We start from the raw sequence: 26,349 nt of genomic DNA on the forward strand, positions 1-26,349 counted from the left end.
GTTTCACGATGTCTAAAGTGTCTAGAAGCAGCTGATCAGTCATATGAAATATACAACTCATGAGGAATTCTGCTGTTTCTACAATTTTTTTTTCTAATACAATATTTTAAAATGTGCTGATGGAGTCATGATTTCTGTTGGGGTAGCATTACAACCACTAGTGACCAAGCTGAACAGGAGTCTTGACATAGACTGTATATAAAAGAGAGGCCACCCTAATGTTACCTGTTGGTTTGTGGACTAATATTCTAAAGCCTTGAATTTAGAATTTGGCCATTCTCGTATTGCTCTTTTCAAACTAAACATGATGAGTGAGTGATGGATCAGACTGAGATTATGCACACCCATAGACTTGCCAATCACAAGGAAACCATGCCCTAAAGCATATGTGGCTTTACAGACTGTTGTCCTAACTGAGACCATAATTTGCAGAATGAATACCATGCTGTAGTGAAGGAAACTTGCAACTAGCAATTGAGATCATACTCTGATTTATGGACATACAACAGATTAGGTGAGGAACAGGGCCATTTTGTCATGACCCTCAAATAATGCAGGTCTAAGGTTCTTGCACATTAGCTTCATATGTCAGACCTAGCAGCTACAACCATATTTTAAATATAGTCTATGAGTCCTGGGCCATCTCAAACATAATAATAGCTGGTCATTGCCACAAATGATTAGATGTAGTGTAGACCTCCAAAAAATCTACTGGTTCCTCTTTTCATAGTTGTTAGGTGAGGATAGGATTGAAGTTTTTTTTAGGCTACATGTGTGCAAAACTAATATCTGATCGGTCTACTGTACCGCTTAAATATGTCTGCATGCATGTGTGTGGGCGTGTGTGTGTGAGAGTGTTTTAGTGTGTGTGGTGCAGATATGAACTGTGACATTTCGGTCTCCTTCCCCAGGAGCGCTTCAGATTGAGAACAGCGAGGAGTCGGACCAGGGCAAGTACGAGTGCGTGGCAGTCAACAGCGCTGGGACTCGCTACTCGGCTCCAGCTAACCTTTATGTTCGAGGTAAGATCCCTCTTGACCCCGACCGACCCCTCCCCGCTGCCATTCAGGTCACCGCCTCCAGTAGAAAGGTCCTCTTTGGTCACCTCCTGCCCTTCCTCTTGAATGCTAATAGGAAAGCCAGCTCTCTGGATTCGACTGCAGAGAAAGTAAAACCTGTTGATGCCTGTACTGTCTCCACTCTCACACTGTCATTTCCTGCTCTCTCTATCTGCCTCTCTGTCTCGTCTTTGTCTCCTGGGCGGTGATTTATGTATTTTGCTCCACTGCCCGCTGTTAGTTTGCTTGACCTGCCTAACCCCACGGTGACGGGGGTATGTTTTGAATCATCAGGGGTGAAAGAGAGGTTGGCTGCGGTTCTGCCTCTTTGTTTTGGGGCGGTGAAGGTTTACGTGTGGAGTCTTGCCTCAAAGACAAGCTGACACCTTCAGCATCCCATCTGGGAGAAGACAGGCAGGAATTTCCCCCCGAAAGCTGCTCCAGTCAGCTGGAGGTACAGTAACAAAAACCAGCAAGCCTCAGGGCTCCTCATTCGTCTTGTCAACAAACAACTCAATTAGCCTCGACCTATATCAGGTTCTCAAAGGCAATTTTTCAAGCAAGATGGTGATTCATTCCTCATTTTAATCTCACACACACTTGCAGTTTCCATTGACAATGCTCTTTGATGAGTTTTGGCTTAAAAAAAATCATGAAACTGTCTGCATACTAAATACAGCTATTACCCAGTTTTAGGCTGTTTTACAGAGCTGTTTTGTAATATTTTGTACCATGTAGAACACAATCTCATTATATCTCCTGTCTTAGCCCAAAAGCTCATGAAATGTTGTGCTTAGATCATCAAAGAGGTAGTACAACATTCAGCGATATATGTACAAAGGAAGAGCTGATAGTCACAATCATTCCTTCTGTCCATACCAGTCAGGAAGTGAGACCTGGGATAATTGTTGGTTCTGCCAGCAAACGTATGTGTTATTACAGTCAGCTGGTAATGACAAGCTTGACTTCAGAACTTAAATTGCCCTTTCCACCGCAAGACACGTGCACAACACACTATTGAGAGCAGCAGATTGGATTTTACAAGCCTTCATAACACCATTTGTCATGCAAAAGATACAAAAGATAGATATTACACTGTAACATGGGTTGTATGGCAGTTTAAAGCTGTTTAGTTTGTTAGAAGGTCCAAAGCACGCAAAACTGTTGAAATGTTATGACGATATCATAGGTTTCCCCATAGACACAGCAAAAGTGCAGCACTTTAAAAGACATTATTTCTCCTTACCACTGTTAAATGACTGTTGTGTTTGTGCTTTGGATCAATGGCATGACACAAGCTGTTTGGCTTATACATCACATGCTATGGACAATCTATTGGTAAAAATATATGGCAACTACATGACAGTAACACTGACATAGTACACTAGCTCACTAACAAAACAACAGCCCTCCTGTAGCCATTTAGCATCACATAACACTTTCTCATGGTGATCCTTTGCTTGCTAAACACCCAAAAAAAACCTTTGCTAACTAATATGGAACTGGTAGTCCTCATCTGCTCCCTACAGGGTTAAACTGAAAGTGGCTTCACCTGGTGGTGCCACCAGTTAATATCGGTAATCTATAATACATTTTCTGGCAATCATGTCCTTCATCTTCTTCTGCCTGATTGGTTAATAGGGCTGGACCCGAATATCCCGAATATCCAAATATTCGTTCGCTACGGCACTATCCGGATATTAATTTTGGTATCCGAATATTCGCACACTTATTGACTTCGTTGCATAAACACAAAACAAGATGCTGAAGACCTCCGCTGTTAAGGAATTCTTCAGTTAAACTGAAGACAAAACGGACCCGGGAGACCTGGGAGACAGTAAACTATTTTATCCAAAACATGTCCTGAAGTCGGTATAAAATCCCCGAATCGGTCATTTTCAAGGAAATGCACCTCGCGATGCCCGTCTAATATTCCCTGTATTTTTCGTAATTTTTTTAATTTAAAAATAGAATATTAGCGATTTTTTGTACTGAAAACGGCTGGAATTGACTGAAGCTTAAAGGGTTAATATATATGTTTAATCCATTACATAATAATGGCAATCAATCAATTAACTATGAATCGTTAGCATCCTCAACCGTAAGGGTAACAAATAATTTATAACCGTTAAAGAAGCCATATTCTGCATTATGGTTTCTCCCTTTCCTTCAAGGTGCATATAATAGGTCTGCAAACTTATGAAGCCCAAAATCTGTCCCAAAGAGAGTTATTCGTTATACAGAAAACACTGCTCCTTGCCTTCCTGAAATGTCTTGTTTTCAGTCTAGGAATTTCTTTTGTTATTAATCTGTGCCATCCTGTAATCTGACGCCTCGCTAGTATGGTGTCAAAATTGGGTCAAAAGTCATGCGCACATAACTCTCTCTCGCACGCGCGAAACACGTACCCCGCGTGAGCGGAAAAAAGTCTCCACGGGCGCAAAAAACACTCTACGCGCACGTAGCAATGTCTCCACGTGCGCAGACCAAGCTCCGTGCGTCCAGTGTCTCACGAAACTGTCCTCCTGCATGCATGGAGCTCTGATCTACGCGCGCGGGGAGAAGACTTTTGACCCTTTGTGGGCGGATACCAGTGCTCGCCACAACGTCCCTATAGTACAGCGATTAGACGTTAGTTAGCTCCATTGCTAACGGCAGTTACCCAGGTGGACTGACAGGAATCGGCCCAGAAGCCCAGCGTGTCTACTCCAGTGATTCTGACTCTTAAACTCCCTGTCTGCGCATGCGGACACATTGCTACGCACGCGCAGAGTGTTTTTTGCGCCAGTGGAGACTTTTTTCTGCTCACGCGGGGTACGTGTTTTGCGCGCGAGAGAGAGAAAGTTACGTGCGTGTGACTTTTGACCCAATTTTGACACCATACGCTAGCGGCTAGTTTGGCACACCCTCAAAGAAAGAATGAGCACCTTCCTTACATTCATTTCCTCACTCAAGCTGTTCCTGCTTGACTATATATTCATACTAAAAAGGTTCATCTCATTTTTCTATTTTGAGCCTTTTCGTCTCCTCTGTCCTCCTTCCTCCTGTGTGACTCAGAAATCAATCTCACATCTTGAAGGATGTCTGAATTCCTGAAATGCATCTCGAGAAGAGAGAAGACTTACTAAATGACCACAGGTTTATCCTTGTATATCAAAACTGTGTGTATAAACTGTGTGCATTCATACATTCTTGTAAAATTATACCATGCTGTTGAAATTGAAATATATATACACTGTAAGTTCGGGCTGAGCAGTTGATCAATTTCAAATCGAAATTGCACTTTGAAACTATGCAATTAGTAAATAGCAAATACTGCTTATACATGCTTTTTGTTTGACAGTTATGCTTTTGATGGTGCCTCATGTAGTAATACTTCATCACATATTTTAAATCAATAAAACTGTAAATATTCAACCAAAGCTTAATATACAAGGCACTCTCAGACCATAGATTCTCATGCAGCTGCAGTTGCTGCATCTCCTGTTTCTTCTGCTGATACAGAAAAACTACAAGGTTATTTTCATTTGCCACACCTCAGCAGCGTAACACAATAGAGGCTTACTTTTACTTTCTAATTGCTTCACAGCCAGTATGGACAGGAGGAATCAGCACAGTGACCAAATACTTTTAAATGGAGCATATGACTCTAGTATCTATCAAAGTAGGTTTATCAATATTTTTTTGCAATTATAATATGAAGAAAATCTGTCATAGATGTGAAAATGATCCTGTCTGAACCTTGGCGATTCACTCTGATATGTTTTGTCAGGGATATAAAACACAAACTGACTCAAATGTAAACATATATAACTGTGAGATAGTGACTCTGCAGCGTTCTGTCAGTGTGAACAATAACCGACAGAAGAACCACAGGGAAAACACACAATTTAAAGTAAATGTGAAGTAAAACAAGATCACTGATTCCCCCTGGCAAAGTGGCCTCTGTGTGTGTGTGTGGGAGATACATATGTGCGAGCAGATGTACGTTTTATTTTCTTAACACAGCAGATGCATCAGTTTTCCAGTAACAGATCACAGCAGAGCACTAAGATTAAAAAAAGGAATTACCTTTAAGTGCTGAAAAAATACTTTCGAGACTAAAAAAACGAAGGTACGGAAGGACGGGGACATTTTGCGTTCTACCTCTACATGTGGTTGGTTTGTTGATGAGAGGTAGCGCAGTTGTCAAAAAACATTATATCCTCCACTAAACCACAGCAAACAGAGCCGCAGCCAACAAATATAAAGCATAAGATTTGTTGTTTCTGCTTCTCTTTTCAAGGTTCCTGTCTGTGTTGCTTTAACCTGTAACCTCTCTAGGTGGTAGTTTGTTTCCATTTTCATCTCACAGCGTGGCTTCTGAGCAATCACAGCAACATATGCTGCAGATATGTTGCCAAAGTGTCTTTTTTGCTGTTTGTTGTTTCTCTTCATCTTTTTTTAGTTTGCGTTTGTGCCCCAGTCCACAATCTCTTTCTTCCACACCATATACGTCAACTGTATATGTCTCTGTTCATGTCTCAAAATGCTTATCCTTCTATCTACACATGAAGACAGCTGGTTCTCATTCTTTAATGTGCTTTGTTTTGTTTTTTCTAGTGGTCATGTGAGAGAGTGTGTCCGTGTGAATGTTGTTGTTATGGGATGGGATAAAGACGTTGATGTCAAATGTACACAGTGCAGATTTCTGGTCAGATAGTCTATGATAGCAATTTGAAAAAAATCATTTGATGGAAAAGACTGATCACATTTTGACATTTACTCCATACTTACTAAGAAAACAGTCAGCCCCATAAGTATTTGGACAGCAACACAATTTTCATAATTCTGCTCTTTACACAGGGGACTTGAAACGAACCAATGAAAATGTGATTGAAGTGAAGACTTCCAGCTTTAACTCAAGAGGCTGAATATAAATATTGCATGAAAGGTTTAGGATTCTTCAACACATCCGATCCATTTTCACAGACACAAAAGTAATTGGACAAATAAGAAGGCAAAAACTTAGGGTAACCAAATCAACAATTTGATCCAGAAGGAATACACTGGTGAGCTCAGCATCACCAAAAGATCTGGAAAACCACAGAAGACAGCTGAGGTGGACAAAGACTGAATTATTTTCTTGAGAAGAAATTCATTGAAACAAGTCAAGAATTGGTTGAAGAAGGAAGCCTACTTAAAGAGACCAATGGGACTTGGTCACTGGTATTGGGTGATGATTTGACTGCCGATAAATGTTGCAGGATGAATTGTGAAGTATTCACAGCTTTCCTTTCTGCCCAGATCCAGTCAAATGCTGCAACAAAGACAGGGCAGAACCTCTCAGCACAGATGGATAATGACCCTAAACGTTCCATGAAAGCAAACCCAGGCGGAGTCAGTCACCTCACCTCAACCCAATCCAGCATGCTCTTCGCTCACTGAAGGCATGACTGAGGTCAGAAAGACCCACAGATAAGCACAAAGTGAAGGTGGCGGCCGTAAAGGCCGAGCAAAGCAGCTCAAGTGAGGAAACTGCATTTAGTGATTCATTCCAGACTTCAGGTATCTTTGCAGCCAATGAATGCCAAATGAATGTACATAGCCCCCCCAGTGAATGAGACGACTATGTACAAAGGGGCTGTAATTCTTAAACTGTTAATGCAATATTTTTTGTTGAACCCTTTGAATTATAGCTGGAAATCTTCAATTCAGTGACATTCCAGTACTTTTTTCTAAAATCCAATGTTGTGGTATGAAAAGACAAAATTACAAAAGATGCATCACTGTCCAAACACTTAAAAATAATAAAAAAGACTTTGGATTTCAAAAAAAACTTCATGATATTTTTAGTAACTCAAGGTTCACTAGCTCTACTGAAAGATTTCACAGCTGTTAAAGATGGAGGACAAAATCCATAGACTTGTCTGCAATGCACGTGTTTGTCTGCATTGTGTCCAATTGTAAATGTAGACATTAGTCAGCTGATTTAGTGGATTCAGACTGCTGAGGCCTGATTTACCTTCAGCTTAACATTATTTCAACAGATCGTTTTTACCTGTAACAATTTCCTTTTGACAAGGATAGGTGAAACCAATTTTGCTAACAATGTCTTGTTTCCATTAAGTGCCCCCCAGTAAGCCATGAAAGTGAGCCAGTGACTTGGCTGTAAGTGGATTGCAGCCACAACACTAAATTGTCTCCGTTTATAGACAGTTTGTTGAGCTAATGAATATTTAAACTCTTTGAGATTACTCTGCAACCCTCACCACCTTTACACAAAGCAACAATCTCAGTCATTAAGTCTCCTGAGATCGCTTTCTTTGAGAGGAACCGTTCACAATCATTGATTAGACTCCTGACTCCAGTTAGCATCTGTTAATGTAATTATCCTTAAGGGGTTTTCCAACCTACAAAGTGACTGATGTATTCAATAACCTGAACCATCTTAGATCAGTGGTTTTCAACCTTTTTGAGTCATGACCCACTAGAGTAATAAGAGTGGTCTACATGACACCCCACCCCCCCAACCCCAGCAGTAATACTGGGACCTTTAATTCACAAACACTTTTCAAACCATACTGATCGCGCATAAACTGTCTGCTTGTCCTTTGTCACTAAGCTGGAAAGTAGTTTAATTTTTTTGGCTGTCTAAATATTTTGACATATAGTTAGTGTAATGGTGGAATTGTGTGTTCAGTAGAACTGAACAAATCTATCTCTAAATTGTGAATAAAAACAATGCAGTTAGAAAATCAAAAGGCTGCAATTTAGGACATACATTATGGAGCATGTCTTATGTGGTATTAAAACTGTTGTGTCACTGGTTATACACATTGATGCTGTCCTTCACGTGTGACAGTCACACCTTTCTTGGTGTCTCGTGTGTTAATGCTCAATCACGCTTTAAATCAATTACACGATGAAAAATGAACTTAAGTTTCATTTTTAAAAAATTACATTGCAAGAGACCAAAACTGACAATAAGGAACCCAACTTTGATTTGTTGTTACATGGAATGATTTCCTTCAAACAGTCATTAGTAGAAATTCTAATATTCCAGTGTCTGTTTCACTTCAGTATTTATTGAGTAATAGATTTAAGACATGGGATGGAATATTAGCATGTGAGACAAATTTTCGACTAATTGGCCATGAATTCTGTGGGTTGTAGTTTAGATCCAGCAGATACAAATACAGACATAAGGTCAGAGTTAGCTGCCGAATATCTGTGCTTTGTTTCAAATGCAGCTTCAGGTCTGTTAGGTCAGAGCTGGAGAAGGCTCAAAGAGCTCAATGCTGTCTTCATAACAACAGTCAGATGATTGTCATCCATATAAATGTGCTCTCTGCCTGATCACATCTGGATTACCTTAATGGTTGTCTTCTCATCAGCGAGTGGACCAACAAGACAGTGTCCAAGTGTGCTTCTTTTTAACACGGCATGAGGCCCTTATCACGTGTCCCTCCATATAAACGCTCTCAGTTTGGACTAAGCTCATGGCAAAACAAGTACAAATTTCCAAGGTGAGTGTTTGATTAATCCTGTTAGGGAGCATGCTTACGTGCTCATTGATTTCAGGGTGCCACGGCTGAGTTCTCCCCACAGTCAATGAGCAGAATAAATGTGAGCAGTAACACACTGTCTGCTTTGTGTGCTTAATGAAGTCTGGTTGTCAGCAAGCCTCGACCTCCTTAATGCTGTCTTAATTCACAGGCTCTGGAGGGCTCAGATGCTGCAGCAGAGTTAAGGACAGGGAGGGGAGAGTGGGAGTATGTAATTATATGTGTGTGTGTGTGTGTGTGTGTGTGTGTGTGCGTGTGTGTGAAGGCTGACTGGAAACAGAGTTAGACGAGCTCTGATTGTCTTTCTGTGTGCCTTATTCTGCTTATGTGAGAATGTATCGTTCATGGCCTCTTTGCTTTGTGTGTGTGTGTGTGTGTGTGTGTGGTGGGTTTGCATTGTTACATGCCATATGTTGCGTGTGTGTGTTTGCACTGCTGCACAGGCTGTTGTCTCCACTGTGATTTTTTTTCACTCGTTAACGGATAAGCAGATATTTGCCTGTTTTACTCTCTCTGTTTCTCCTTGTCTTCTTCCTCCCACTCCTTATTTTGCCCCTCTCGTTGTTTATTTTTTTCTTTCTCACTTTATCTTGAATCCCTCCATCGTCATTGCACCCTGCCATCCAAAAATACAATCCAAATCTCACCACTCAGATCAACGGGAAGGTTGGTTTTTTCACTCTTTACCCCCCTAAAGCTGAGGCCTGGCTGACTGGAGCCGTGCCGCGCCGGCATCTCGCTGGGCGCCTTAGGCCCGTCCCGGCCTCTCTCTCAGGACCCCAACCCGACAGTGCAACCACCCCGACCCCTCCTCTTCCCAGCTCCCATCGACCTCCACCCCACCCATCCCTCTGCATCTACAGTATATGAGCAACATCACCTGTTACCCTGTGCAGTCTGCTTCTTTGAAATTTTGTGAAATGAGCACATCTTAAATGTCAGTAATAAAATGACAAGAGCGTTTCCCGGCCAGGAAAGGATTACAGTGAGGATGTGACACTGAAGCGACGCTGTGTGAAGTGAAATTTTACTGCAAAATGGAAGAAGTAATTTCAGATGTCCAGGGTTCTTGTTAAATTCCTCTTTATTTTCAGCAAAAGGAATAAACCTCTCCGTACTATAGAATACAGAAAGTTCAAAATATATAATAAAATTATTATAGGGCAAATAAATTGCAACTACAACAGTGTCTTTACAAAGAAACACATTATATCATTGTGAAATTTTCGAGAACTGCCACAAAAGACATTTTCTCTCCACTGAAATACTATTTCACAAATTAGTCAGTTCAATTCAAGTGATCATTTTTTCCCCCAAAAAAATCTAATTGAGCATTTAAGTTAATTGTATTTTTTATCTCTGAGTTTTGTATGAGTGTATTTAACAGCTACAAGGACAAAAAGAAATTAAGTACTTGTGCTTCTATTCAGGATCAGACAGCACGTAGAGTGGACTTTTCTGGCAGCGCATCTTCCAGAATATCTTCTGTGCATTTTCTCTTCAGGTGGTTTTTAAGAATCTGTGGTCTGCCATCCAAACGCTGCACAGTGTACAAACCACCTTTTTGTTCTGTGGTAATCTGAAGTACTGCCATTATTTCAAAGCCTCAGGTCTGATATCAAATCAGACTGTGCTATAGCTGCCATTTTCCAAAACTGTAACATTGAATGCAGTCAGCCATTAACTGGAGCCAAACACTGTCATGATGCAGCATTTAGTTACAACAAAAACGCAATGAGTTGAAGCACTTATTTAAAAAAATATTAAAAAAGCATGCATTAGAGACCAAAATTCAACTTCCAAAAAGAATTTTAGGCATAATGTCATATAATACTATGAGAATATGGTCTCATTTGATCAGTTTGTCATTGGTCAAACAATTGTCAGTGGTATTTTTAGGGAGAAAAGTGCTTCACTTATTTAACATTTACTGAATGTTTCCTTAGAGTTGGCTCCAAACCCACTGACACGATGTCAAAGGGGAGTTTTCTTTCCGCTGTTGCAAAATAATTATTGTTGAATTTCTCTGTATTATAACACTGTCAGGTCTTCATCTTACTATGTAAACTGCCTTGACATTACTGGCGCTATATAAATAAAACCAAATTGAACTGAATGTCAAAGAAGTCATCAGTGTGGCTGCATATTGTTCAAACAGACGGCCAAAAAGTCAAGCGCATACAAGAAGTTTGCGTATCTCAGCTCAACGACCAACATGACATATTATCATGGTGTATATTATTTTTTTAAAAATTGGTTAACTTATCTGTGTTTTGTTCCTCATGCTGGTTTGTGGGTATCATGAGCCTGATTTAATCTTAGGATGCTAACAAATCTTATCAACAAAGCCTCAAAGACTTCCTCATTTGTCCCAACAAAATATTTATCTTTGTCACGGTGAAATGATAATAATACATCCAGTATGTTTTGTTGTCGCACACCTCACACATTTCTTGGTGAACTGGGAAATGACCTTTGACAATATTTGTGTTCGTCTGATTTCAGAGTTTGTGCTCACTTCACAAAATTTTGCTTCAGCCTCATGACGTCCTCTTCAGCATGCTGATCATGTATTTATTGTCTTGGATAATTCAAAGGCATGGCTCGTCCCAGCTCTCATCTGCTGTCTGACCACCATTACACTGAGCTCACACTGCTTTTACCATTCTTTCCTCTTATCTGTGTCTGCTAGAAAACTAGACTCTCCAAGAGAACAAAATAGCTTCAAAAATGTTCACAGACTTTCCACAACTCTTACTGCTGGGTCATTAATAGCAGAATGTGGAGGAGCTCAGAAATTGAGGGGGAGGAAAGTACTAGAAGAAAGAATTGCAGCTCTAGTTCAAGTCTTTGGTTTGATATGTGGATTTGAAGACTTGTGGTGCAGCTTGTTTTTTTTATATCTGATCTAATAGAACATATATATGGATACTAGACGGGTGCAATTTATGATTTCAGCAAAAATATTTAGGTAATTTGACAGAAGATGTGCTTGTGAACCACTGAAAGCTGAGTTTAATGGTGACACCTGAGAAAGTAATTTTAGTTTTGTAATAATGACAAACTGAAAACTAAAGATGTAATGAAAGTAAAATGAGACTGTGAAGAAGAATAGATAGCTTTAATGTGATTTTCAAAAAGCATATTTTTCAATCCAAAATATAACTTTCTGTAATCTCATCTAAATGGAAAAATCTGATTAAACAACAATTTATTACATGAGGATTTTAGGAAAAGATTGCAGATTTGTGATGTTTGATACACTCAGAATAAAAAAAATTCATTATGGTGACATATGAAGTCGATTCCAACTGAAAGCAACAGAAGGCAGCCGACTGTTCATAGAAACTTTAGCTTTCCAAGACATTCAGTGCTGTCTAGAGTGTTAGATACAGCAGTGTCTGATCTTTGGCGTATAAAGCATCATGCACTGTGCAACAGAAGTGGTTGCTTCAAAAGTACCCAGATCCCTTCACTTGTGCCACACTTTCTTGTTTTGTAGATTTAATTCTGATTTGATGTGTTTTGCCATTTTTCATCCTTTAGTATATAACTAAAACCCATTATGACAACATGAAAACAAATTCATAGGAATGTTTGCATTGTGGTGCAGGAAGGTGAATCATCTTCCTAGTTTTAAGTGTCTGCACGTTTTTCTTCAAGGACCTCTGTTTATTTAGCTTCACTGGTCCTTTCTTCCATGCTGACCAGTCTTTCAGCATGTGCAGCATGATGCTGCCATCACCATGCTTCACCATAAAAGCCTCACTGATTTTGTATTCCAAAACTTTTTCTAGTCCATTCCATTTGCCATAAATTTCAAGGACTATAAATTAAAAATGTGCTTGGAGCAACATGCAGCTAAAGGTCTGAGTTCTTTTTGTAAACAAGAAATTTCAGCTTTTGAATTTTAGAAATTTTCACCCCATGAGCATGGAGTGTTATTGCCTGTCGATCAATAGAAAATAGCCAATTTATCTAGTAAAAATACATTTAAATTACTATAAAATGTTCTAGAAGTGGAGTGATTTGAATATTCCCTGATGCGACTGTGCATGCAAATTATTAAAATTTTCCAAACATCACGCTGTTTAACTAAATTTATGTCAGCTTGAAGTGACGTAACTTAGCTGAACCTGATACTGACTTTCGTAAAGATATAAGAAAAGGTTAAACTCCTCTGACACTTCAGCACGGATTTATTCTCTCCTCTGATTTATGTCTTCTATTGTTAAGCAAAGGGTACCTCATGGTTTGCTGCACTGCAATCTCTTCATCTTTACTAAGATCTGAAATATTCTAAATTCATTTATTCTTGACCACATCATATTGATTAGATTTCATGAAATGAAATTGAAAAACACATTGAAGGTGGGTGTTCATTGATTTACATTTACTTTTTTTGATGATGACGATGATAAAGTTCGGCAGGGAGTTGGATCCTCTTGGAGGTACCTAGTGGTGCCTCCTGTGAAGTTACATCATCTTACTCAATTCCTCTCCTCTCACTGGCTTTAAATGCTTCCACAATGTTTGAATGTTTATTGTGTCTCAGAGATTATTTGAAAGAGCTAACGTGAGATTTGGTCCTGGGTGGTCCAAACTTTATTTCAGAAGATGAACTGCTCTCTCAAAGATACATATGCCTGATTCATTGCTGTGCAATCAACTAAAATGCTGCAAAAAAGATTACATTTAAAGCTAAGATGTCATTAATGCAGTTGATGACAAAAGCTATTCTTCAACTTGAAATCCTGTTCAAAATGTTCTACATTATAACGATTCAATTTGCTTAGTCCTGGTCCACGTATTGTCCAGTGAGCATGCTGCTGCCTCTTTACTTGTGCTGCTGCATGACCTCCCTTACAGTGCATACAGATGTTTGCTTCCCCACCCATCCTCCAACTCTAGCTTTTTTTCTTTTTTAGGACTTGGCTTCATAAACTTTTTTCACTCATTCCTCCTTCCCTCCCTTTCCTTCTCTCGTCTCTTTTCTCTGGCATGCCGATAAAAAATATGAGTTTGTATGCATTCTAACTATTTGCTGCTCTTAATGTGTATCTCTTACTTCTCAATGTCATCATGGCCACAAAGTGACAAAGTCAGTCTCACCCCTGGTATCAGTACTTTCATCCACCCATCAGGCCATTGTCCAGACTAAATGTTGCAACAATAGCATCATTTCTAACCTCTGAGTTGTCTTTGTACTCTCACCATCTTCCATGTCCATGAGTAACCTTCTAATTGACTAATACAAGAACATGATGATTCCCACAGTGCTGGCCACCACACTCATAATGTTGTACTAATTATCTAAAGTAAACATTTCAGTGTTACCTGAATGAATCAAACTAAAGGTATCAGATTCACCTGGCATGTGCAAATGAGTCAATTATCAACATTTGATAAATAAACACAGTGCTGTGCAAGCATATTAGGCTCTGTAGATGTTTAGATTTTATCCGTCCATTAGGAAGGTGCGTCTCAAATTCATTCTGCAGCGTGATGATGAGCCCAAATAACCAGGTAGAGTCAGAAGCCGAGTTTAAAAAAAAAAGTCAAATGATGGTGAAGCAAATGTTCAAAATGCTGCATTTTTTTAGACCATCTTTTTTCATGATCTGTTTTGAATAAAATAAAGTAGACTGTTCAGTGCTGTCAGAAGGTGTCTATATAGACATTGCTATGCGTCACTGAGCCAATTGTTTGCCAGCTCCTAAAAAAAATATATAATTGCACAACTACAAATATACAAAATTTTAATAGAGATTGATCTTACGAAATTGTTTTCAACAGGGAGAGTTGTAATTATTCACTCATGTGAGCTGGTACTGACCACATTTCATGCAGTCTGGAGCCTCCAGATGTGGAAACAGCTGATCGGTCATGTGAGCTGAATGTTTGATATGTCAAAACTTATTTAGAAAAGGTGTTGCCATCTCCCATGAAGTGCATTTACCTTATAAGCTGTTTGTGCGAAATTTTGAATGTTTTTTAAAGAGACAGAAAACACTGAAGGACTATGGCAAGTTTGCCAAGATAAGCAAACTGCCTGCCAAGTATGTTGACAAATCAAAAAGATCTGCAGCTGTTCACTCTAAATATTCATTTGTTGTTATTAGCTGTTGCATAATCCCACCAAACCCAAGCACCGCAGTGACTAATCAGTATAACTGTCAATGCCTTGGAATCCCAAAAGAAAAGCTCAGGAGAGGGATGTAGGAGCTACCTTGAACTATTAGACCCTGATATACGTCAGGAAATGAATATGTATGGAGCATCATGTTTACGTATTCCTCTGTGAATTGGAGTTGGTAGTGAGTCACTTGTGTGAAGGGAGTTTCAACATTAGTAGGTGAGATTGAGATGGATGCATAATTGACACATACATTGGTGCAGTATAACCCTGATCACTGCGCTAAAACTTGTCATTGTGTATTGTTTTCTCAATCAATCAAATATTTCTTTTGTCTTTAGGAATTCAGATAATAATTTAAAAAATAGATAAGCAGTAACCAAAGCCCACGATGACATCCTAACATTTCTTGCTTTGTCTACAACAAAAAGATGTTCGCCTTACTGGCACAGAGGAGTAAAGCAACCGAAAATAATCACATTTTAGAGGCTACAGACATTTTTTTCTTGATAAATTATTTCAACCGATTAATCAATCATAAAAAATAATTGATAATTAATTTAATGGTTTATAATTAATCAAGTAATCATTGCATCTCTAATAAACTCTTACATTGGCATTGTAAGAGAAGAATGAGTTGAACCTGAAGGCTTGAAATCTCTCAATTTATAGTTTGATCTACCTTCTGGCGTTCACCTCTGCTCATGAGCTTTGGACAGTGGTCTGAACAATGAGAATGTGGACAGGAGCTGTGAGAATGGACTGAAAAGGAGGGAAGAGTTCAGAATTACTGAATTATTGCTGCTCCTTCTCACTGACAGCAGTCAGCTGCAATAGATGATCAGGTTTTCAGGACTTCTCCCTGTGGAAATATTCAGATACATCCAACTGGAAGGAGGCCTGAGGGTGAAGGAAATACATATTCCATCTGACCCAGATATGCTTCAGGAGCCTCCAGGTGGAGCTGAACAACATGCTAAGGAATACGGCTGTTTTTCTTAGTCTGCTGCCACTCTTGTCACATGTGCATAGGTATTTTTTAAAGGAGGAGTTTTTTTTTTAGTTCATTGATCTTAAAAGAAATCTTTTGTTGACATGGGAAAAAAAACAGTGATCAGCTGTTTAGACCCAAACCAACGGGCTTCAACAGAGCCTTAAATCTGAAGCCATGTTTGCCAATTAGAAGCCTGAAATAAAGCTATTACCAATGCTGATAGGCTGCACACAATGGCATTAGACGGTAGAATTAAAACACTTTCACCAATGGTTGAATTTACACTGATTAAAACTTCCCCACTAAAGAATCAAGCATATTTCCACTGTATTTAGGATACGCTGAACATACTGCACAGATGTGGCCTTGACCCGCCATCTAAAAACCCGGATATCTCTGCATTATGTGCTGCAGCACGTACACTGCCAGAGCTCTGAAGGAATAGGAAGGAAATACAAATACTAAACAAAAATAGGAATCTAAATGGGCAATTACAAAACAGAAATAACAATTTCCATGGCCTTTTATGGGCGCTGTAGATAATAGATCATACGTTTAGGAATATTAGGGAAGGTATTGTTACTGCTCTGTGTTACGGTTTGCTGCTATGTTGTTTTCACATTTTTGATTCATATTGCATTCATGCCATGTAAAACTGAAATGTTTGCTAAAGATTTACAATTATCTAAAACAGATTCAGTCTAACTGCTGGCCAGCTGCACTTAATATATCCTACTGTAACACAGCTCACCCTCACTATGTCGTGGTAAGAGTATAAACAGGTAATTTCAGTGTTATTGATGTCGATTAGTGAGGTCTCTGATGTACTGCTGGCTCTAGTGTTTCACTTTTACCAACACACACACAGCACTGTCACACCACTTTGTTGACATCCAGATTTGAGAGTTTCAGACTCAAACACATCTGTGGAACATCATCAACTATCATCCAAATTAAAAGCTTATTCTTCTTTATTAGCAACATTGGCTGTGAAACACTTCCCACATGGCCACATTAGCAACAGGACAGCTGTGTGTGTTGGAGGATCACTTGGGAATCAAAGGTCAAGTCTTGACTTTTGCTGTGCACTTACTGAAAATGTATCACTGTTATTAGATTGTTCCACATTATACCATGCAGTAAAAGCTTGGTGTGTGACCTTTAGTTTCCCCCAGAGATTTTAGGGAAACATAACATCAACCCACTAGTTCAAATACTAACACGAAAAAGTCTGAATATATTGCAAAATGTGTTAAATATCCAACAAAAAAATCACCAACTAATGACATTTATGACATAATAAATACAATATATGTGACAATAACATATTACTTTAACATGATATGACATAATAATTTTACAAGTAAATATGACTCCAACTGCACGATATATATATAAGTATACAAACAATTTTCTAGTCCTACAAGTGAACTAATTTAGTTATTAAACAATTAGCTAATTATTGCTCTTATTACTGCCATATCGAAGCAGATTTGGTTTTGAAGTTTGGTACAGCCTTTTCTGTTCTTGTCAGGATCAATCCTTTCTCCTCGACTTTTATGTAGCACCGCCACAGGGCTTAAGCAAATGTTGACATTTTTATTCAAAGCTGACCAATGAATTTATTTCAGGGCCGATACTGAATATTGATGATCAAGAAGGCAAATAAGTGATATTTAGAACTGATACAGATTTGCATAAAAATTAACATGTTGGTGTCAAAACTTAGAAGTAGTATGTGTTTTTTAAATTAGTAAATTTCATTGAGAGCCTGTAAAAAGGAAAATGGATTAGTGGTAATTTAGGAAACACTGAATATCAGATCCAATAATTGTTCAACCCCTAATGCTGACACACAAAACTAAGATGGCAACAGCTCTACCTGCTGAAGATCTGCATGTCAGCACACTCACCAAAGTAATAGTTTAGATCTGGGGCCGCAGGTCAAACAGGGCAACAAACACGAGCAGTCAGACAAAGAAGTTGGGTGAGGCAGTAGCTTGGGATTAGTCAACTGAATAGATAAACATTGCTACCTTGGGTAGTCAGCACCAGAAATACTAATTGGTTAAACTAATAAAGCATGTTTATTACTCTGCAATGCTGATTAACTGTTAGTCTTACTACACTGAGGTCTGGATTTTGGAAACCATTTAGGTGAAAGTGGGACAAATGACATCTGTGAAAACCAACATGCATTGGCAGTATTTTGATGTAGAAAATAAAAATATGGTTATATGTAGGCTGTGTCAGAATACATCCACTCAAGCAGAGAAATGTGTGACCACATTCAGTACAAGCATGTGGGTGTCTTAAAGCTAAATTAAATTACATTTTGTGAGTTGTTTTGTAGGATAATGTGCAATGCTCATAAGCACGGCACCAAATTATAGCAACATTTAAAATACTGTTTGGTTATTGAAGAAGATGATAATGGATTTTAGTGGCTTGTAAATACTTACAGAAACAAAACTTACAGACTTGTCGATTTGCCTGAAGTTGAATTTTTGTGTAATCGTGAGAGAAATTTGTTGTTCGGAAAATCCCAAGTTTACTTAAAAACCTAAGATTAGAAAGAAACTTATAGATTTGTCAAACTTATTCCAAAAAAAGAACAAAAGAAATACTTAAAGGACTATCTCAATTGTCTGTTTTGAGCTCCTGACCTCCTCATTTAACATCAACCAAAGCCACACATGCTGCAGTCATTTTAGTGTGAAATGCTCACTACTCTGAGTTAGACCGATTTTTATTTTACAACCTTGATGAGTGTCTGCTTGTGCTTCTTGGCCTGTTGGATCTATTTTTAGTAGCATCAATAAAAGTCACCTCTAAAAGAGGATTAAACTGAGAAAATAGTGATTTGAAGTAATGACAATGAAGACACAAAAGTTACATAATCTTTTTTTAAGCCAGAATTCTAAGCATGAAATAACACTGAGTCAGTGATCAATAATAGTACCAATCCAGAAAATAAATACGTGGTTGGGATCTCATCTGACCTTCTTATACCTTTAATCAAATCCTCAAAATAGATGCCCTCCAACATCAAATATGTGACCATTCGCAGTAAAAAAGATTTCCCCTGAGACAACACCTAGCTGCCCTCGCACTTTGCCCCTAAATCTTCCTCCTCCTCCTCCTCTTCTACATCGTGCTCTGCAGTATTCCAGCCTCCACTGGAATCTGTCTTAATGCCAGCCATCTGCATTTCAGAGCCTCCAGCTTCTCATGCCAGCAAACAGTGCTGTTCTTGTAAGAGCAGCGCCCAAAACACTGCATTATCTCTTCTGCCACAGAAACATTTTGCCCACGCATGTCAGTCATTGATCAGCCAAACATTATGTGCCCGCTACAAACTGCTGCTTCACAGTTTTCAACTTCGTCACTTCTCACAATACATCAGATATTCCTGCACTCAGAGGTAGAGTGGTAGAATGTGTAACCCTGCTTTTCTCCTTCTTTAGTTAAACCAAGACGAAACCCTCAGAAAAGCCCCTGATCCGCAGTGTAAGCTCCTCACACCAGTTCTCCGGCTCACAGCTTAAATTACACTGCGAGTCAGATTTTCGTGACTGTGCGCTCGGCTAAGTCAAGAGAGCGAAGACTTCAGTGGTGCAACAGAGCTGTCTGCATAGTTAATGCTCACACAAGACTGTTGCACTAATTCAGCTGTGTGTAATGAGGAACCACTTAAAGGAGATTTCTCAGGAAGAGAGCAAACGATAGAGGAGAATCCTTCTCCAGCACACTTTCAGAATGGAAGCAACGCAGTAGACTGCAGGTGCATTTTAATTTCTGCAGCCCAGCAGGAAATCCGTCATTGTCCAGAGAAATCTAGTGACACGCCTCAAGCACTGGCTCTCAATTTAGCCAGTTTCTAAGTGAACATAGCAGCTCAAGGTAGCGTTTATATCCAGGAGAGGAAAGGTGGCATAATATCAGGTAATGCCATTTTGACATCTAGGAACCCTGAAAGGCTGAAGTAATCCTTTCTGTACCAGACTGTAGGAAATAGTTCTTGAATGCAGGTTTTTACTTTGAAAGGACAGTGCAGTCATGACACTAAGGGTTCACTGTGACAAACTAGAGGGTGGATCATCTGTCAAACAGCTTTCTACTGCAGGATCTCGCTACAGGTGCAAGATGGCACAAACATTTACACAGAAGTACCTCCAGTTCTATGTGTACACAGAAAATAGAACAATAGAGGTTTATTAATGTCAATCTATATTGTAAATTTGATGTTGAAGAGGAAAGGGCTGCTAATCAATAAGGAGAGAGGCAGAAATAAATGGCACTCATTGAGTTTTCCGAGAAGCACAAAATTAAAAGTTTATTTTTTTTTGTTTTGTTTTAACAGACTCCGCTGCCAAGGGTTTATCTAGAGCAAATATTGAAATTAGACATATGCACACGTGGACAAAATTGTTGGCACCCCTCAGTTAAAGAAGGAAAAACCCACAATTCTCACTGAAATCACTTGAAACTCACAAAAGTAACAATAAATAAAATTTATTATTTAATATTTATTATTATTTATTTATTATTTATTAATATTTATAACTTAATATTTTGTTGCACAACCTTTTGAGGCAATCACTGCAATTAAACGATTTCTGTATTTGTCAATGAGCGTTCTGCAGCTGTCAACAGGTATTTTGGCCCACTCCTCATGAGCAAACAGCTCCAGTTGTCTCAGGTTTGATGGGTGTCTTCTCCAAATGGCATGTTTCAGCTCCTTCCACATATGTTCAATGGGATTCAGCTCTGGGCTCATAGAAGGCCACTTTAGAATAGTCCAACGCTTTTCTCTCAGCCATTCTTGGGTGTTTTTGGCTGTGTGTTTTGGATCGTTGTCCTGTTGGAAGACCCATGACCTGCGACTGAGACCAAGCTTTCTGACACTAGGCAGCACATTTCTCTCCAGAATGCCTTGATAGTCTTCAGATTTCATCGTACCTTGCACACTTTCAAGACACCCTGTGCCAGATGCAGCAAAGCAGCCCCAAAACATTACTGAGCCTCCTCCATGTTTCACCGTAGGGACAGTGTTCTTTTCTTCGTATGCTTGGTTTTTGAGTCTATGAACATAGAGTTGATGTGCCTTACCAAAAAGCTCCAGTTTGGTCTCATCTGTCCAAAGGACATTCTCCCGGAAGCTTTGTGGCTTGTCAACATGCATTTTTGCAAATTCCAGTCTGGCTTTTTTATGAGTTTTTTTCAGCAGTGGTGTCCTCCTTGGTCGTCTCCCATGAAGTCCACTTTGACTCAAACAACGACGAATGGTGCGATCTGACACCGATGTACCTTGGCCTTGGAGTTCACCTTTAATTTCTTTGGAGGTTGCTCTGGGCTCTTTGGATACAATTCGAACCATCCGTCTCTTCAATTTGTCATCAATTTTCCTCTTGCGGCCACGTCCAGGGAGGTTGGCTACTGTCCCGTGGGTCTTGAACTTCTGAATAATATGAGCCACTGTTGTCACAGGAACTTCAAGCTGTTTAGAGATGGTCTTATAGCCTTTACCTTTAAGATGTTTGTCTATAATTTTTTCGGATGTCCTGGGACAATTCTCTCCTTCGCTTTCTGTTGTCCATGTTCAGTGTGGTACACACCTTTTCACCAAACAGCAGGGTGACTACTTGTCTCCCTTTAAATAGGCAGACTGACTGATTATGAGTTTGGAAACACCTGTGATGTCAATTAAATGACACACCTGAGTTAATCATGTCACTCTGGTCAAATAGTTTTCAATCTTTTATAGAGGTACCATCATTTTTGTCCAGGCCTGTTTCATTAGTTTGTTTTTTTAAATAATTATGTTAATCAACAATTCAAAAGTAATGGCTGTTTTTGATTATTTAATTTTCAATAAATTTTTATTTATTGTTACTTTTGTGAGTTTCAAGTGATTTCAGTGAGAATTGTGGGTTTTTCCTTCTTTAACTGAGGGGTACCAACAATTTTGTCCACGTGTGTATAATAGAGTGGTTTAGATAAAATACTAAGCTTAGATTTGGTTACTTTTGACTCATTCTCCTGATCATACATCAGACACAATTAATTCAGCGACCAAAAGAAAATCTAAAATTAGACAGTTGTTCACAATTCCTCTTATCAATTGTTTTTAAAGAAAATCTGCTTTTTCAAGCATGTTTGTGATAATACGGTTAACCAGTTACCATGAAGACCCACACAGTAGTTTTTCAGGGCCACTCAGAAGTGCCTGCTCTCTAGTAGGTCCTTTTTTTTCTTCCTTGAAAATGACCCTGAAAGAAGTTTTACAGGAGTAGTTCTTCCAATCTGAACCCATACAAAGGTTCATGCCGCCCTCAAACAGCTTGCTTGTTCCTGCAGTGGAAACCTGGTAGAGAGGGAGGAGCGACACAGTGAATTCTAAAGATGAGGACGCTGGTTCAACTTTAAAAGTCTCTACTTGAAAACATTGATGGTGCTGTACTCATAAAGCAACGGCAGTAGATGTATAATTAATAATGAATAATAAAAAAGACAGCAACCACACATCTGTAACAGCTGTCGGCCACCTCCTCAAAATGAAACTGCACATCACACTGGGGGTGATATAATTAGCATAGAGTGAAACCTAAAGCTGTATAATTGTGCACTGTTGTGAAAACAAAACAATGCTGTCGATGTTTAATACAGAACTGCTGTTAACACACTGCATCATTATAAGCTCAGCATCACTAAATTGGGTGCTAATGATGCACAGATTTGATAAACAGCCTTGTGTAATTTGGCCTTTTTTCATGTGTGTAAATCTGGCTCTCCATACGAAGTTTAAATGCTTTACATAGCTGAATAATTTTCTGCTTTTCTGGAGGTCTCTGTTTCACACTGTTTTCTATTTACTATTGAAAGACTTTAGATTTGCTTCCATCATGAGCGTGTCTGTTCAAGTCACAGTTTCATTATGGGTGCTTTTCACGATGCAAACTTGTGCTTCTTTGCGTCCTCTTTCCCCTCGTTCGTCCTTCCAGATGATGGAGGATTTTCCAATTACTTAAATGCACCTTGAGAAGAGCGGAGGAGCTTAGAACACGGAAACAGGTGTATCTACGATAAAATCTTGCATCAAGTGGCGTGACAAATACATGCTGCACCTTTGTGGGTGTCGATATGGAATGAAGGATTTCTCATTTGGCACCTTCAGCTCCTTCATTCTCATATCCATGTGTCACACCCTCACTTAGTAGTTCTAAGTTGTAAAGAAGGCATGCAAGGCGATAAAAGCATGCTGTCTTTGCATGGCAATGCAACTGCAAAGGTAGAAATGATCATTACATGTGACAGCCACTGAAGATGGATTACACAAATCCTTATAAAAAAAATATTAAATGGTAGGATCTTGTGCCAAATCATGCAGTGATTTTGTAGTAATATTTTAATAACATAAATAGACCTCAAACATGATGAAATTAAACCTCTCGTTTATAATATAAAACTAATTAATTACTCTCAGAACAACACTTAACACTCAACATCAGATCAAAAATGATGATATCAATCAATATAGCATTTAGGCTGCATTACTTAAAATCTCATCTGAAAGCAGTTCTGATGAAGACCATTTAAATAGCAAGAGAAAAATCCTGCCTATAAATTGGCTTTGAACTGACTTGAGAGTGGAGCAACACTTTCACACCCCATGAATCAGCCTAAAACAGAAGAAAGAGCATGATGGAGCAGTAAAACCCCCCAGGCCGAAGCTAATCGGTCATTCAGGACCATTCACCCTGACCACTTCACACACAGTGGTGCACAGTACAAGTCAGGCCAGTCAAACACTGAGTCAGCCCAGTGGTTTGCCCTCCACCTCCTTCGTCTGTGTCCTCTCACACTCTCTCTCTTCGCCCCTGCAGTTCGCCGTGTGCCTCCACGTTTCTCCATCCCCCCCACCAATCACGAGGTGATGCCTGGCGGGAGTATCAACTTGACCTGCGTGGCGGTCGGCGCCCCCATGCCATACGTCAAGTGGATGAGTGGTGAAGTGGAGCTGACCCGCGAGGATGAGATGCCTATTGGCCGCAACGTCCTGGAGCTCACCAACATCCGCCAATCTGCCAACTACACCTGTGTGGCCATATCCTCCCTGGGCATGATCGAGACGACAGCCCAGATCACTGTCAAAGGTCAGAAACACTGTGTGTGGAGGTGTGTCTGGATGAGATGTGACATGGAGAAAAAAGGAATGAAAGATTTCAGAGAGTGTGTGCTGGAGTTTTATACAATCAGAGTGCTTAAAACAAAATTATTTGATCAAATTGGAAGTTCAAATGCAAGTTTTTCACTTTCGAAGCAGTGAGAAAGTAATCTCAGCGAGCCTTCAGCTGCATTTCACTGTCAGATATAGCTGCAGCCATACTGTTGGCATTGTTTTTGAGGTATTTTACTGGAGCTATCAGTTCCAACTCAAACTGACAATTAGCTCCATGAGTGACAACAGCAAGTAGAGGCATACATGTCACCTTTGTCACAGACTTTCTTTCATGTTCTCACAAAACGTCACATACATTTAGCACGCTAACTTCACACAAGACAGATAAGACATCTAATTAGTGTAAAACCCATTTTACATAAAAGCTAGGCTTATGCACATCATACAAGCTCACAGAGCTGTATCTGTATGAGGGAAACCGTCCTCACAGAGAGCACTTCTGCTCCGTCTGCACTAATGCTGCCCCATGAACACAAAGCTCTGGTAAATGCACAACACCTGCTCACTGATCAAGGTGATGTTAAAGACTTTAAAGGTGGACTGTAGATGATAACTGTGCTACTATGGTTACTTTTAACACCCAAAATGTTGCTTACCCTGTGACCCATTAGTATAAATTAGCATGTCAAGGCTCTTGAATGACATGTTTGTTTAGTCACTGTTATCTCGTTGTGTTTTATAAGAACAACATTTTGGAGTGTTCTGTTCTAACCTTTTGCTTTACTTTGGAAAAGTACCTTTATCGAGTGGTGTAGCACTCCACCATAGTGGATAGACAACAATGAAGAGGCTGTCATTGTTCAGTGGTATTATTCATATAACCAATCAAAGGAGGAAAGTTATCAGCCACTGTCTCCTCCTCTAAAAAGTCTTAAAAGTCAACTTGACAAGTGAGTTTGGTGCAGCTGTGAATGTTTGGGGAGGGTTGGGTGAGCCATAACCTCAGTTCTGCATGTGGAACAGAAACGCTCCCTCACAAGTATGTTTTTCTGCTCATGGACACTGTTCTCTGTGCTTGTATCACGTCCACACACCTGGTTTTTATATGCATGGATTTAGAGACTAATTAAGCAGAAATAAGCAAACTTCACCTGGCCGCTGTCAGCACTGAAAATGAGATATCGATGTGTTTTCAGTTGTTGCTGACTAAGAAGAAAATAAAAAAGAAATCTGTAAGCTTGACAACTTAAGCTTATTTATCATCAGAGTAAAAGTATGCCTTGTCAAAATTTAAAGATATTGTCTATTTCATTTGGCATTTTTATGTCGACTGAGCTTCTCTGGAGTTGACCAATGAAATTACAGGGTATGATTTAGTATCTGGTGTGTGAAAACTAGGGCAAAGAAAATCTTGTTAGATGGAAATCGTACCTACTTTTCATCTTGCAGGGGAATGCCATCTGTTTCTAGATGAACCAGACCATAGTATACTGAGTGCACTCGACCTGTTAGTCTTATTAGCCTAATTGAAATATAAATCAATATAAAAATCTAGTGTTTTCAGCATATTAAATTATTTGAACCAGGTTATTTTAAACTGAAAAGACAACACGCCAGCACGCACATGGATGTACCATTTCTGCTGTTTGCAAAGTTTTTTTTTTTTTGGTCATTCGCTGTACAAAATGCGGTTATATCGATGACTGCTCTTGAATGGAGTCAGTTATTGTAGATCTGACCACGAATAAATGTTCAGTTACCATTAAGTTAGTGAAATCAAGCCATTTCTATGAAGTTGAATGAGTTCAAAATTGTGAAAACGCAGAGGTGTCCACAGGTAGTCTGTTCTTCCAGCTGCCAAAAATGATGGATTAGCACAGAAAGGCTATTGATGTAGAGCTTTTCCCATTATGAAAGAAGCATTCATGATTGTGGAACCAGTGAGAATTTGGTTAGATGCATATCGACCAACCAATCAATCAGTCCATGTGGGCTCCGCAACCATTCTATAAACACCATTCCATTGCTTTGGAATTGCTTTGTTAAACAGTTTTTTTGTATGGATTACTGTGTAAGAAACTGTTGAACTGTTGACAGTGAAGACTGGTGTTGATGGAGGGAAACCAGGAAGCTGTTTTCAAAGTTTTTCAAATTAGTCAAAGAGCTCACAAAGATTAATGTCTCAAAGATCTGCACGGAACAGGTCAGCATGACAAAATGTAGTGCTTAGTGAATTAATGCGTTTTAGTTTTATTTTTCATCTACTTGAAGTGATACTGTGCTCGGGCTTGGTTTCCTCAGTATCGGGGTGAAACTGTGACAGTGAGGTCAGCTAAAGCATGCCTAAAGAATTCCCATTTGCAGTCTCAGACAGAGCGGCCATTAATATCAGCATTAGAGCATGTTGTGACAGCTTGATAAGACGCTGCAGA

General features: G+C 39.3%; 2 protein-coding genes across 16 annotated transcripts in view; one reads left to right on the top strand and one right to left on the bottom strand.

The window, feature by feature from the left end:
- Positions 1–26,349, bottom strand: part of agxta (alanine--glyoxylate and serine--pyruvate aminotransferase a) — a 491,885-nt gene that overhangs the window by 242,766 nt on the left and 222,770 nt on the right. The gene's annotated exons all lie outside the window — the stretch shown is intronic.
- ptprfa (protein tyrosine phosphatase receptor type Fa) overlaps positions 1–26,349 on the top strand; it is a 396,740-nt gene that overhangs the window by 218,109 nt on the left and 152,282 nt on the right. For 8 of the 15 annotated variants that reach the window (XM_022191302.2, XM_022191308.2, XM_051947512.1 and 5 more), the window contains 3 exons: positions 912–1,022; positions 9,260–9,271; positions 23,622–23,891. In XM_022191302.2, the coding sequence (XP_022046994.2) occupies positions 912–1,022; positions 9,260–9,271; positions 23,622–23,891 (393 nt within the window). The remainder of the gene's footprint in view (positions 1–911; positions 1,023–9,259; positions 9,272–23,621; positions 23,892–26,349) is intronic. The other 7 variants (XM_051947515.1, XM_022191303.2, XM_051947517.1 and 4 more) reach the window with 1 other exon arrangement.

The sequence above is a fragment of the Acanthochromis polyacanthus genome, chromosome 4, assembly GCF_021347895.1.
Source record: "Acanthochromis polyacanthus isolate Apoly-LR-REF ecotype Palm Island chromosome 4, KAUST_Apoly_ChrSc, whole genome shotgun sequence".
In the NCBI taxonomy this organism is placed as follows: Eukaryota; Metazoa; Chordata; class Actinopteri; family Pomacentridae; genus Acanthochromis; species Acanthochromis polyacanthus.